Raw genomic sequence first — 14539 nt, 5'->3', positions numbered from 1 at the left:
ACAGCTAAGAAAGCTTTTAAAACAAGTAACTGTTGATACAGCTTTTAAACATAAGTAACCATTCAGTTTTGATAATTCTATAGTAAATATATTCAAACTAAAATGACATAATCTCAAATATGTAACATCAACATGAAACACTGACATTAAAAGTAACTAACTATTGAGTTGTATGATTTTAAAAACTCATGTTTGGAAAAACTGAGTGTGCATTCTTGAACTCTTCTGTTTTATCCCATTCCCACTATGTTATTTCGTATCTCTTGCAGAAAAAACAAGCTTGATTTTATACATCCTCAACAGTTTTAATTGCCAAAACCTAAACAAGAATACATAGATTAAATGTCTGTACAAATGCATGCACACACACATATGCACACACACCACTAAAGTATACCTTTAGTAGATGCTACTTGCAGTAACAATTATTATTCTTGGGTTTCAAGTTCTATGAGTCAACTGATTGCTGTACTAAAATGACTGCCAAACTTCATTTTTATTGAAATATTTTATCAAATATAAAGCATAGGCCATTTTCCTAAAAAGCTTGCAGACCTGGCAGACTAGAAAACAGCCAATCTATGCATTTCTCCTTCAGTAGAACTAAGAAAGAAACTAACTGTCCTGCTTTTTAAAAAAAAAAAAATCCCATTTTTGCTATCTTATTTTGAGAGTTTCTTCAGGTTACCTATAATTTTGTAGGTATATTTCCTTTTAAAAAGTATTGAGATTCATGAAATAATATTGTAGTTAACGGACTGGGGCTGCAGCAGAGCAGTAGGGTAGAAGTGGGGGTAGAGACATGTCTCTCCAGACATTGAATGCACTTCATGTGTGTTCAGGGGCAAGGAACCTCCCTCAAGCGTGTGATAGAAGATAATCTTGTATTTAGAGGTGTTACAACAAAGAAATGATGAGATTCCTTGTTTTCCAGCAATTGCCTTCAGTATCATGCAGACAGGCCTGTCAAGGACAGACACACAGTTTAAACCTCAAGGCAGGTGGGAAGGAAGAGTGTCAGTGGCAAAGAAGGTTGCTGCTGTGGTGGACACACCGGCCACTTAACAAGCGCAAGATCCTGGGCATGTTACTTAGTCTCTCGATCCTTAATTTCCTTACCTAGAAATGGAGATGATAAAAGTGTCATTGGGTCATTGTGAAGACTGAAAATGTATGTAAAGTGCCTAGTTCAGTGCCTGGAACAATAATCATCCAATAACTTTTGCTATCTTCTGTCACTTTTAATAACAATTGTACCATTATTATTTCCATAAGCTTGTCACCCTGGGTCTGCCGCCTCGAAGCCAATGACCCGGGAAGGCAGCCCGGGCTGGAGCTTCCTGGCCAGTGAAGTGAGGTGTGTGCAAGGCCCCTTTCAGCTTGAGAACATGGACTCTATGACTACCAAGACAGCTAAAGAATCCATTTAAAATAAAAATTAAAAATCCATGCTATGTTTTATTTTTGAAAAGTCTACACATAAATTAGCTATTTTTTAAAGTAAGTCTTTCTAAAGCAGTTTTTATTCATGCAAATACATGTTTATACAAATGCAAACTTTTGGTTACTAACCCCTCTTTGAACATACGCTTTGGTGGATTTCAATAAACATCAATGAATTTTTGAAGTCTTCCATTTACAAAGCACCTAAATGTGTGCTTTGAGTGATTACGACAGTTCATTTAAATGCAGTTTTCATAAGATTTTTTAAGAATCGGCATCCCACTGTCTCCATGAAGCTTGTCTAGACTGCAGGGCACACTGTTCAGGCCTTGGAGTGCCAGCTGTGTGTCTGTGCCAGTCCTCTGACACTGAGCACAGGCTACCTTCAGAGTCATCTGAACTCATGCACAGGCCACCCTTTGCCAATCTGGCTGGGCATTTCTTCGCAGACACCCCTTATTTCCAGTATTCACAGTGCCTAACAAAGTGACCTACACAAAGGCTGTGTGATTTCAGGCAAGTCACTTGACCTCTCTGTACACTAGTTTCCTTCCTTGTAATGGAGAGACTATCAATACATGCCTCACAGCATTGCTGAACAATTACATGAGATAATGTATGCAAACAGCCCCAAAGCCCAGGCCAGCTCAGCTTTCCACTCTAAGTGTGCTTTATTTATGTTTGGGGGAGGGGTCAAAGGGGCAGAGAGCCCTCGTCCCTGTGGCAAACTTCATGTGGGATGAGAACACTCAGAGGAAGCGAGGTGCAGTGGGCGAGACTGGCGCCTGGCTGCTTTCAGCCATGGCTCCTGGTTTGGGGTCAGAGCAGTAAGACCAGTCTTTTCAGGTACTGTAGTTATAACCTCTGGATTCAGGTGTTTCAGAAATATCCAGATTCTCACTTGGAGACATCCCAAATCCTCAAGTCAAAGTGCATCCACTCTGAGAAACGTGGTTACTGGGCTGGGAGAGGAGCTGCCTCCGGCCCAAAGCCTATCCAGAGGGAGCCTCTGTGTCCTTTATGGTGTGATTTGCGGCTTCTTACACTGGATCCTGTGTCTTTAATAAAAAGCATTTTTAAAATTTATTTATTTTTTTATTGTTTGAAGTATTACAAATAGTAGTACATATGTCTCCTTTTTTCCCCCCATTGACCTCCCCCCGGTCTCCCCTACCCCCAGTACATGCCTTTACCCCCCCCCCCCAGTGTCTTGTATCCATTGGTTATGCTTATATGCATGCGTACAAGTCCTTCGGTTGATCTCTTACAAGCCCCCCCCCGAACCTCCCCTGCCTTCCCGCTGTAGTTTGACAGTCTGTTCAATGTTTCTTTGCCTCTGTATCTATTTTTTCCCCATTTCTTTCCTTTAAAAAATCTTGCCTCTGCAGACTAGAAATAAACATATAATAACAAAAAATGTTTGAGTCCCAATTTCAATGTCCAACAGTTCTGAGTCCCCGTTTCAATGTCAAACAGTTCCTTATGTGTACATGTCAACAATGATATCTGGATGGTGGGCACATGGTGGCAATGCAGGTCCGACCCTCTCTGGTTTGGTCCTAGGCAATCTGCTGTGACGCACAGCTGCTGACTGCTAGCGTGGCAAGGCATTGTCAGCGTCTTCCATCTCTGGACTGTTTCTCCTCTTGTCTTCGTGGTTGGAGCAGACCTGTCAATTCCTCTCTGTTGCAGGAATCCATATGGTCTTGGAGTTGTTTTCTGAAAATATACAAACATATTCTCGACCAAAAGTTAATAAAGGAATCTTTTCTATATAATTGATTTGGGATCCTTTTTATTTTTGCCCAATAAAAAGCATTTTTGCATATCTAAAATAGGTTACATTCTAGCTTTAAACATTCCTAAAGAAAGGTGACCAATCAATTCAGTGAGGTGAAAGGATAAAGAACACCCAGGGAAATGACATCCCTCTCTGCTAAGGCCACTTGGGTCTAATCTGAAGTCGTCCCTAGAATTCACAAAAGTCCTGCTGGAAATCGGACTCTTTTCTGTATATCCTGATCTTTCCAGACTGTAAACCACAGGATCATGAGCTTAGTGTAAGGGTGGGCGAGGTGTCAACCAACCCGTATCCTAGGAAACGCGCTCAGTAGGGAATCACATGTTTTTGTCTCGCCGACTCGCTCGCCTTGCTGTGGGACTCCACGAAACGAGCCTGAAGGTTGGACACTCGACCCACCACCAGTGAGGGCCTAGTTCTCCGGCTTCCTCACTGAAGACTTCAGATCTGGGTATTGAGAATGAAGGGGCAATATGTACATGAGAGAGGAGAGATGAGTGTGATTGTGTTATGCGCACACACGTGTGCATGTGTGTGTACACATCACAGGACTGGAGATGGTGGGTGTGGATAGACATGGCTGGATGGCTGACCCAACTGTGGCATGTTCTCGAAGGTTCACAGATAGGTCACAAAGAGGAAAAGGAGCATCATCTCTCCATGATGAAAGGCCTGATTAGACGTTTCCCCTTTCCCTGAGTTGTCTTATATCAATCAAACTGTCAGCCACCACGTCATGCGTCATCTCCCTGTCACCCACCATGTACGTTGTGGTCTGGTCCCAATAGAAGCAGAAGTTCAATCGAGCTTGATGAATGAGGAAATAACCTCAAAAACAGCAACAGCAGGGCAGCATCACAAACCGGTCGCCCAGCAGAGGACTGCGTGAGGCCTGCCTGGCAGAGGCAGCGGGAAAGCCCGGCAGGTCCCAGTTACGAGGAGCTGTCAGTGCCGCTGATTATGTTAGTACCACGTCAGGGTTCCGGCAGGGCTACATGGCACAGGATGTGGGGCCTCACACCTTCTGAGTCAGTAGGTCTGGGCGAGGACTGAGACTGCATTTTAACTCGTTCCCAGGAGCTGCTGCTGGCGGGGCCCACACTCAAGGCTCACTCCACCTGGCAAGCAGAGGCAGAGCACAGTCAGTCATTCTACGTGGGGTAGTGCATTTAGCGGGCTAGTGTATCCCAATTTGTTGCAGAGAAATGGTAGATGATATGGGAAAAGGATAATGGTCAAAAGGATATGAACTAAAATAAATCAGAAAAATGACACGTAATTGGGATAATTTTATTTTAAAAAAGAAAACCATATTATTTAATCAATATTTCCAACATATAAATGTTGACTGTGACTAGAGTGTTCTCTGTAGCTCCACGGTCTGGACCAAGATAAACAGAATTAGAGTGTAATGAGAAAGACTGAGATTAGGGATAGTAACACACTGCTAAGCATTGAGGGAAGTGTAGTACTATAGTTTCAAAGAGTCTGATTTAGATTCCATATAAGAAATTCCACTCTTGAAGTTTTCATCCAATTGTTAGATTCTATAATCTCCAAGAATACATTTGCTCACAGTCCAAAGGGTCCTGGAAGAAGTTAGTGTATAGCTGGATCACAGCCAACTTTCCCTTCGGTCTTAGCAAGTAGCCATGATGTCTATGAAAGACAGGCCGTCCTCCCTCCTCGTGTGAAGGGTTTGTGTTTGCACCAACCCAAACGAGAATCCCGTCTGTCTGGTGAGAAACACAAACCCCAGCCTTTGAGAAAATGTCAGTCAGATATTCTTTTACCTTTAGAAATATTCAGATAGTCAACTACCAGGGCAATCTGGGCCCTAGGAAATGTTTTCATTTCTACTCCAAACTTATTTTCATCTGAACGTTTGTTCACAGGTGCTTGATGTAACTATTTGAATTTTTATGATTAAAAATGTCCTAGATTTCTTTAATTTCTTCTGTATGTGTTATACTATGGAGATATTTAAGTTACATATTAAAATCACTTCACCTATGTACTTTAACAAATTTCTATTTGATTAAAAAATTCTCTCACCTCCTTGGGAAGAAAGAAGCACAGTGGATGTAATGACTATTGTAATATTATTATTAATCCTATTTTTGATGCTGAAAAAGTCACAAAAGATTACAGGTAAATGTCAAAACTAAGGTGAGATATTTTAAAATTTCTCTAATGCACCTGGCTAGGAAAAGGTTGCTTTAGGATGAGTTCAGTTGAATTTTAGAACACAGAGAACAAAATTTTTCATCTCCATTATCTCAAGATAAATTCATGCAAGCACTTGCAGCCCCCCAAATACAAACCAACTTTCCCTTAGGTTTTAGCTGAGTTTCTACTGGAAATAACAGAAATACATCACAGAGGAAATTTTTCTTTTTTGGAAAAAGGAGGTGAACATTTATTTCTAGGTGTACTCACATAGGCATATAGAAACACACACACACACACACACACACACACACACACACACACACACATCATTTCCAAGAGGACTGCATTAAGATAATGGTAATTAGGATTTTAAAAGTGAGAACATAAGCATAGAATAAATATATTTATAGATCTCTACTAGATACTAGAAATTCTAGAAAAAGTTCAAAGTTCATATCCACTGAATGCAGACTAGTTATCTATGTATTAACCTCTGACAAAAATAAACACTTTTAAAACATATATTTCAAAGCATTTATAGATAGATGTAGATTTAGAATGCTGAAGGTGTGACAGTTATCCTTACAATAACTTATCAGAGTGCTGCCTAAGACTACCACCCACCAGCATCCTGGGAGCTTTTCAGAAATGCAGCGATGCTCCAGACTACTATAGAAACAGAATCTGTATTTTAATAAGATTCTTATATTTGTATGCCCTTTAAATACTAAAAATCCAAGGATCCCTAGTCAAAATCACCAATATTTTTTTACTTCTTTGAAGTATATAGACTACTCTTGATTCTAAAAGTTCTAACCAGATTTGAAGTTTCCAATTAAATATCAAAACCACCCAATATTCATTAGAAAACTTAAAGGGGACAAGAAGGCATTCTGTTTCTTTATTACACCAGGCATATAAGCAAAGTGAAAACATAAGCATTGCTTAAAATAGCACCGTTTACTTAATATGTAATTTAAATTTGATACGGCATTTATTTAATGTCTTTTAAATTTGAAATGGAAAGTTACCTTAATTTTATATAATATATATTACCATGAAATAAGCCAATCATCATTTTAATAATGGATGAGCATTTCTTTAAGAAAAAGCAGTTTAAGAAGTCTCCAAAACATTTTATTGGCACTAAACATCTTTATTTCTTATCTCATTTAAACTTGTTTAATTTTGCTTTAAATTCCAGGGACTCTAAGACCATTCATGCTCCCCAAGTCAATTGAGGAATTCTCCCTATTGAACTGCTCTTGGCTTTGGGCTTCCAGGGAGGGAGGCACTCGGCCTCCGCTCCGCCCACACTGCCTCCAGGTCCCAGGGAGACAGCTCCCTTTACCACGAAGAAACAAACTTGGCTGATACAAAGAAATAGACTTAAAGGGTTAAAAGGAAACCAAACTGTGGACAGTCACAACCTGGATGATTACCTAGTAGTCTAAGGATTCAGGTATGGTAGCTGAATTAGTTGTCCAAGGATAACTGTTTCTACGGGAAATAACAGAAATACCTTGATGGCTAAAATGTTTAAACACATGGAGTAAAAACGTACCTGCTACCTCAGTACTGGACATATGACTATTTTACATGGTGTATTTAGTCTTGTTGCAAAGTTAATGTTATTGAAGCTATCCTATATAATAAAAGTGTAATATGCAAATCGACTGAACAGTTGAACTACTAGTTGGCAGGGTGGGGGGGGCGGGTAGGGCCGGCGGCAGGCGGGGGGGGGGGGGGGGTGGTGGAGGGGGTGTGGCAAAGCAGGCGTGCCAGAAGGAAGAGGGAAGGGACGGTGATGGGGAGGCGGCAGCGACCAGCTGCGGTGGAGGGGCTATGGGGGAGGGGGCGGGGCTGCTTGGCTATCCGGTCACCTCCCACAAAGGGAGGCCAGACTGTGGCTTAGGCCCACTCCCTGTAGAGAGTAGGCCTAAGCCATCAGTAGGACATCCCCTGAGGGCTCCCGGACTCTGAGAGGGCACAGACTGGGCTGAGTGACCCCCACCCCAGTGCATGAATTTTCGTGCACTGGGCCTCTAGTATATCTACATAGATATATACACACATATCTAAACAACTGCATATATATCAATACATGTGCACATTGAACAAGTGACCCCACGGAAACTAAGAAATTTTATAGGAAACCATACAGACTTCCAAAAACCTTCACAATTTAATGTAAACAGTAAAAACATGTTATAGTTGAATTGAAAAATCTTTGCTGAAATAAGATGTTTTAAAAACAGGGGTGCTATGGCCAGGTGGCTCAGTTGGTTGGAGCATCATCCTGAACACCAAAAAGGTTTTGGATTTGATTTCCTGGTGGGGAGCATACGGGAGGCAGTCAATTGATGTTCTCACATCAATGTTTCTCTCTCTCTCCCCCTCTCTCCCTTCTTCTCTAAAAAAATCAATAAAAACATATCCCCTGTAAGGATTTAAAAAAATAGGGGTAAAAAGCAACCACTTAACTAGTATGTATCAGACCATTACATACTGATGTACATGTATGATATAAAGTTTAACATAATAAATGAAGGAAAAGTCACTGTATAATTAGAGTGCCTTCACCTCTTCACACTAAAATATTGCACTGTGCCAAGGGGTTGGTCTTTTCTACAGAGGGGGGAAATACTTAGTGAAGAAGAGGATGCTAAGAACAGACCTTTTCCCAGTAGGACCACATCACATGTAATTTTAAACAAGAAGATTTATGTGTTAATTGTAGAACTAAAAGGTAGTAACAGTAACATGTCATAAATCATCTCCCTCTGCCCTCACAGTGAGGTAGCAAGGCAGCAGTGTGCAAAAGGAGGCAGGTATAGACGCTGGAAAACCTGCGTTCACATCCTGGCTCTACCCTTAAAGCTGGGGCCTCGGACACATTTCTTAGCCTCGCTTAGCCTTCGTTGTCTTGCCTATAATAGTGTGTTTTTGTGAATACAGTAACAGCAGGTAAATCACCCAGCATGGGCCCTGACACAAATGTGGTAAAAAATAGCACATGTTATTATCATGATAATTCTAATAAATAATTATCATGTTATTATCATGATAATGAGAAACCACCTTTTTTAGAAAAATGATTTTAGAGACAGAGAGGAAGAGAGAAAGAGAGAGAGAGAGGGGAGAGAGAGAGAGAGAGAGAGAGAGAGAGAGAGAGAGAGAGAGAGAGAGCAACATAGACATGTTGTTCCACTTATTTATAAATGTATTCATTAATTGGTTGATTCTTGTATGTGCCCTGACCAGGGATCGAACCTGCAACCTTGGGGTATTGGGACAATGCTCTGAACAACTGAGCTAACCAGCCAAGGCGAGAGAGACCCACAATTACTTCAAAAACATCATTTATTGCTTTCAAACCTCCTTCTGGATATTTCCCAGCCCATGGCCAAACCAAATTTACTTTAATTATTTCTGGCATGGAGATGCTATTGACTTTAAGTGGTTAAAAACAGACTCATCATGTTCAATCACCAACCCCATCACATGTTGAAGAAAAAAGTTTAAAGGCATCAGCTTGATTAGATTGATTGTAAGGTAATATGCATTGAAAATCCTTTTCCATTTCTGAAATATTTTAACCTTCCTCCTGCTTCCACAAGTAGCCTGAGGGAGGAGACACAGGTTCGAGTAGAGGATTTATTCATACTTGTGCTACATGAGAAGGGGCTTTGGAGAGATGGCATCAGTGTGCATTTAGCCAGAAGGGTCCTGAGACCATGGGAGAACACTGGAGACAAACCAGTGAGGTTCCGTGTTCCCCAGGGGCTCTTCTACTGGTCTCATCGCCTTCTGGTTGTATAGACACAGCTGTGAGTCCACGCCCATGGAGGGAAGGTGTTCCAAAAACATCTGTCTGCGCTAACAGAGATGATGCTCAGACACAATGGTTTTATAATATGTTTAAAATCAGGGCTTCTGTGTAATCTCCTCATGAAATCCTTGCTCTTTGAAAACAGGCAATACAATTTTTATTGCATTAACTTGGTTTTTTGGTGAAAAGAAGGAAAAGAAGTTGAACTTAACTTTTTATGAACAGCCACTGGTGAACTTATATGATATGTCACAATCAGATATGGGTGTTATGCACTCACAAACAAAATAATAATTAAAAAAGGAGACCACCTGTTTCAAATGCATTTTACACCATTGACAATATGAACCAGAAATGTGTGGTCTATAATATTTAATTCTATTTGTCTCAATCAAGAAAAACTATTAATTCATTCTTAGATGAAGATAGGAAAAGTGATGTTTTTATATTATGTGATACCTTTACATTGATTTATATTTCAGAATATACTGAAATATATTTAACCTACTTTCAAGAGATGTTATTAACTTTTTCTTTTTGTTACCTAAAAACAATCAGACTGTAGCTTAAGAAACTACAAGGGTGAATCCAACTTCCTATGTAAATAAAAACAAATTTCATAATTCACTTTTAAAGGCTATATTAAAAACCTATGTTGAAAAATGATGCATTTGATTCTGGATTTACATGACAACATTTGAAACTAGTGGTCTAGCTAATACAGGCAACCATGCAGAAAGGGTTACAACATTCATAGAAATACCAGAGTAATTCTTGTCAACAGTAACTGCTGAAAGTGAAGAAAGAATGAATAAGAATGGGTTCACAGTTTCAGTGTTGGTAACTTATTATTGAGTTCATGTTTACAAAATCAGGTTTCTTCCCAGCAAAAGCATGTAAAATATTTTCACTGGCATGAAAGAGACTGTATTCTGTTAGATACATGTAGTATTGAAAATCTACCTTGACATTAAAAAAAAAAAAGTCTAGAAAGAGTAACTGCATTTTTCTCAATAACTCAGTTTTATTTTAAAGTCCAGGTAAGAACTCTGGGACCAGTTTACTTTCTATAACATCATGGCCATGTCAAATCCCTTCCTTTTTGACCCACCATCAACCTTCCAAACAAAATATAAAGCAAAAACCCTGCCTCCAAATAAAATATAAAACAAATGCCCCACTCCTAAACAACAACAAAATGTTGAGCAAATAACTCAACAATTTTTTAAAAAGTGTGAAAACACTGGTAACATTATTTTCACTCCAATCACTTAACTGATCTGAATGAAAGTTTCACGAATGCTAAGTGTTTCTGTGGCTCCACAGCGAATCCAGCATAAAGAATTTAAGGAAAGCATCTGGACCGTTCGCCAGGCAGTGGAAGTGCTTGATAGATGCAGCATTGGGTGAGCAGCATCCTGTCATTGGAAGGCTGCTACACGTCGCTGGGTGACCGCGTTCTCTGGGAGAGGCTGGATGGGATGCAGCCGCAGCAAATGAGGCAGAGGGCTTTCTGGATCTCTTGGTTTCGGAACGCATATATGACAGGGTTGATGATGGAATTGTAGGTGGCGGGCAGGAGGGTGGCGTAGGTGTAGATGGAGGGATAGGTGTAATCAGCTATCAAGGAATAGAGGGTAAAAGGCATCCAGCAAGCAGCAAAGGTCCCCAGGATGATGGCCAGGGTGGAGACCCCTTTCCGGGTGGTCACGTAGTGTGAGGTGGCCAGGAAGTGGTGCTGCAGGGCTATCTGGTGGGCGTGCCTCATGACGATCTTGCAGATCTGGATGTAGAGCTGAAGCATGAGCGCGAACATGAAGAGGAAGGAGATGGAGAGGATGGCCGTATTGTTCTTGGTGAGAGGCCTGACCACACTGCAGGTGGACTCATCTCTGAGGCAGTTCCAGCCCAGGATGGGCAGCAGACCCAGGCAGATGGAGGTCCCCCAGAGCATGATAAGCATGACATAGGTAAACGTGACTGTCCTCTCCGAATGGTATGTCAGAGCATAATACAGGGAGAGATAGCGGTCAACGGTGATGGCCAGCAAGCTGCAGACAGAGGCAGAGAAAGAGGCGACAATGAGTCCAATGGTGACCAGTCTGGTGGCTTCCGACTGAAGCAGGTAGGCAAAAACAAAATTGATGATGAGTCCAATGCCGGCCAGCAGGTCTGCCAGAGCCAGGCTGCCTATCAGCAGGAACATGGGTGCGCGGAGGCTGGGGTTATGGAAGATGATAAGGACCACGATGGCATTTTCACAGGAGATGAGAGTTCCTGAGGTACACAAGACAATGTCCCAGGGGTTCACCACGAGCTCTGGCTCTGGCTCTACACCCGGAACCTGGGAGGAGACGGCAGCTGAGATGTTCTCCACAGCAGCACCGGCATCTAAGTAATCCCGGAGCAGGCCGCTGAAATTGACCTTCGGGTCTCCGTTCATTTTAACCCCTGTCCTCTTCAACAAAAAGACAGTCTTTTAATGGACAGGCACAGCAGGGGACAGTCCAAGATCATGCAAAACTACGCAAAAAGAGAGCCAGCCCCTCTTCACATACTGCTATCAAATGCCACAAGCTCCGTGATTTAAAACTCACTATGAAAAATGCCGTGTGGCATTGGGGAAAACACAGGAAAGGACCTCAAAACACGGCTGCCAGTGAGGCAGGCCTCCAGGGACAGCGCGGTGTGTGTGCTGAAGTGCGGGAGACACACTCCATCCTCTCCCGCAGCCAAGAACGCGCAGCTACTTGCCATCTGGCTGCTGGAGCACCGCACGTCGGCCGCAGCCACAGTCCAGAGCCTGGCTCATCCCGATGGAATATTTAAATCGTCCGATTCCATGGAGCTCCCACCCTCTAAAATATATCCCCGGCGCGCGTGCACACACTCATCCACACCCCCAGCCAGAACAAAGAGGGGTCCGGACTTCCCCCATGTGCACAAAAGGCCGGTGGGAGAACTGGAGGTGTGGAGACAGGCAGACAGACAGATAGACAAACCGACCGACTGATGCTCAGACTCTGCAGCCGCTCCCCTAGCGGCAGGGACGGGCGGCGGACGCGACGGGGACAGATAGGGCGCTGGGCCCGCGGCCCGCGGGGGCGAGGGTCGTCTAGGGGGTCACCTTGGCGCGCGCAGGCCGAGGGGGCTCCTCCGGTGCGTCCGTGGCGCGCCGCAGATCGGGTCGCAGGTGGGCCGGCGGCGGCGAGGGGCGGCGGCCGCGTGGGAGGGGCGGGAGGCCGGGGGCGCGCTCGGCGCCAGGTGAGCAGCGGGCGCCAGGTGAACGGGGAGCTGGGCTCGCGCGCCCGGCCTCCCCGCCCGCTCGCTGCCTTCCTGCCTGCCAGCCGGGCTCAAATGCGCCCGCACGCGCGTGCGCCCGGCCCCGCGTCCGCACTGCGCGCTCCCGCAAACTGGAGTTCGGGATGCCGGCGCGCGACCCCACGAGCAGGAGGCGGCGTACCCCATGCTGTGAGAGCCCCGCACCGCCCTCAGGGAGGGAGAGAATCTGGAGGTGGAGAAATGCACCCTCACCCTCCCTGCCCGCCGCCCGCATCCCACTCCCGCTGGCGTCCCAGACTTGCACGCACCGGGCGGGCGGGGGCGAGGGAGCGCAGCCTGGGAGCCGCGTGACCTATTTCATTCCTGAGGTCTCCCTGGAGAGTCCCAGTCTCCAGAGGCCACTTCTCCCCGCCTTTCCCTAAACTGCTACCTACATTCCTGGTCAGAAGAATTGCTTAGGGTGGTAATCAGGATTCACAGCAGCGTTTGGGGTGCACAGGATAGAGAGGCAGAGCTTAAAGCAGCAAAATGCGAGGTCACCTATTCTAGAATTGCCCTCGACCACATTGCATCCCCATTCCAAAGGGGTCTCCTTCGTAAGTGTGTCCTGGACCTGGTTCATTAATCACTGTTCCCCGGAACATTTGCCTAACTGGATTTGGGTGCGGCCATGGACCTCATCATTAGTATCATCAAATGGCACTTACTAAGTGCTCCTTGAGCTGTGTTTTCGGGTGGAAATCATTTACTGAGTTCCTGAAGAAGCTTCCTGCGGATACTGGCCCCAAACCAATTCATTTAGGTCCTGGAGTAACAGTGTTAATTTATTTTTCCATTTTAACACATCAATAGGTTCTAAAATTAAGAACCTGATAGTGGGCTGCTCTTATGAGCCTATTTCTCCTCTGGATACAGAAAACAAGACACCTAATAGATCTTAAATTTAAAGGTGAGTTCCCAGTTTAAAGATGGGAGAAGGAAAAGGAATGATATTCTGGTCTTCCCCTGTCAGCAGTGAAGGTTTTTCCAACTACCTTTCTTCACACTCACTGAAGGGCTCCTGTACAGTAGAGATGGTCTGCAGGACACAGGACCCCAAACTCCTCCCGTTTTCCTCTGGCCACCCCTCCTCCCCCTGGAGCTCACTGTCGTTTCTTACCCCAGCCTTGCAGGCTCATCCACCTTAACATCCCCTTCTCCCTTCTCCCCCATCAATCAACTCTAGCCTCAGCAAGATCTCTTCAGGTCTCCTCTCCCTGCATGCCAGTTCTCAACTACAAATCAGTAGTTTGGGGGTAGGGCCCAAATTCTGCATTTGCACCCCTCTCTCCCAGTGATCATAATGATGCTAGCCCATGGATCACACTTGGAGAAGCAAGGTTCTATGGAGTTTTAAGAATAGCTTGTACCTGATGGAGAGTCATCAGACACCTGTGGGGAACCATGCTAATGCTGAGCGTGCCAATTCAGTAAGATGGGGTCTCTCTATCATAGACATATGTATGGTCTGGTGGTGACAGACACATACAACCACAGTGACACCAGGCAGCAAATGCTGTAATAAAGGGATGTGCATCTTTCTCTCCAGTGCTATGTGCTGAATCAAAGCATTTGTAGGAAATAGTGATGAGAAATAGTTGTTCAAAACACACCCAGCAGTTCCAGCATGCTGCAGTCCAAACTATCCGCCAAAACTTCAGGAGCCTCACATGGGCAGGCAATTTAGGGAAAGCACCAGCCAGACCCTCTTCTAGCTGATAACACTGACATAGGCCCTGACCTACAGAGCTTCCAGTAGTGAAATTTATTCCCTGTTTAATCTTTGGAAATAAGAAAGGAGCAAAGAACTGAGGGTTGGGGAAGTGGAAAGGTAATGAGGTGGGTGGCAGCGGTATGTGTGTTTCTGCAGTGAAACCTGGAAAGAGTTTAAGGAAGAAACAGGACAATTAGCTGTGCATTCACAGTCCTGCTGTTCCCCTTCCCCTTGAATGATTACTTGTAACTAAAAG

General features: G+C 44.0%; 1 protein-coding gene across 2 annotated transcripts; it reads right to left on the bottom strand.

The window, feature by feature from the left end:
* Nucleotides 1–8659: 8659 nt before the first annotated feature.
* On the bottom strand, nt 8660–12676 carry GPR12 (G protein-coupled receptor 12). 2 transcript variants are annotated; one of them, XM_080659106.1, is made up of 2 exons: nt 12376–12676; nt 8660–11706 (listed from the first exon to the last, which is right to left on the bottom strand). In XM_080659106.1, exon 2 carries the CDS (start codon nt 11689–11691, stop codon nt 10684–10686), a length of 1008 nt encoding a protein of 335 aa, XP_080515232.1. In that variant the 5' UTR covers nt 11692–11706; nt 12376–12676; the 3' UTR covers nt 8660–10683. The 2 variants fall into 2 exon arrangements, with proteins under 2 accessions (XP_080515232.1, XP_080515233.1); XM_080659107.1 differs by having other exon boundaries at nt 8660–11299; nt 12376–12597.
* Between the last annotated feature and the right edge of the window lie 1863 nt (nt 12677–14539).

Source organism: Plecotus auritus, assembly GCF_963455305.1.
Source record: "Plecotus auritus genome assembly, chromosome: 3".
In the NCBI taxonomy this organism is placed as follows: Eukaryota; Metazoa; Chordata; class Mammalia; order Chiroptera; family Vespertilionidae; genus Plecotus; species Plecotus auritus.
The sequence above is the reverse complement of the archived record's forward strand: the minus strand, read 5'-3'. Positions and strand labels throughout refer to the sequence as shown.

Coding starts and splice junctions, on each gene's coding strand:
- GPR12 (XM_080659106.1), bottom strand. CDS start 11,691: ATGAACGGAGACCCGAAGGTCAATTTCAGCGGCCTGCTCCGGGATTAC.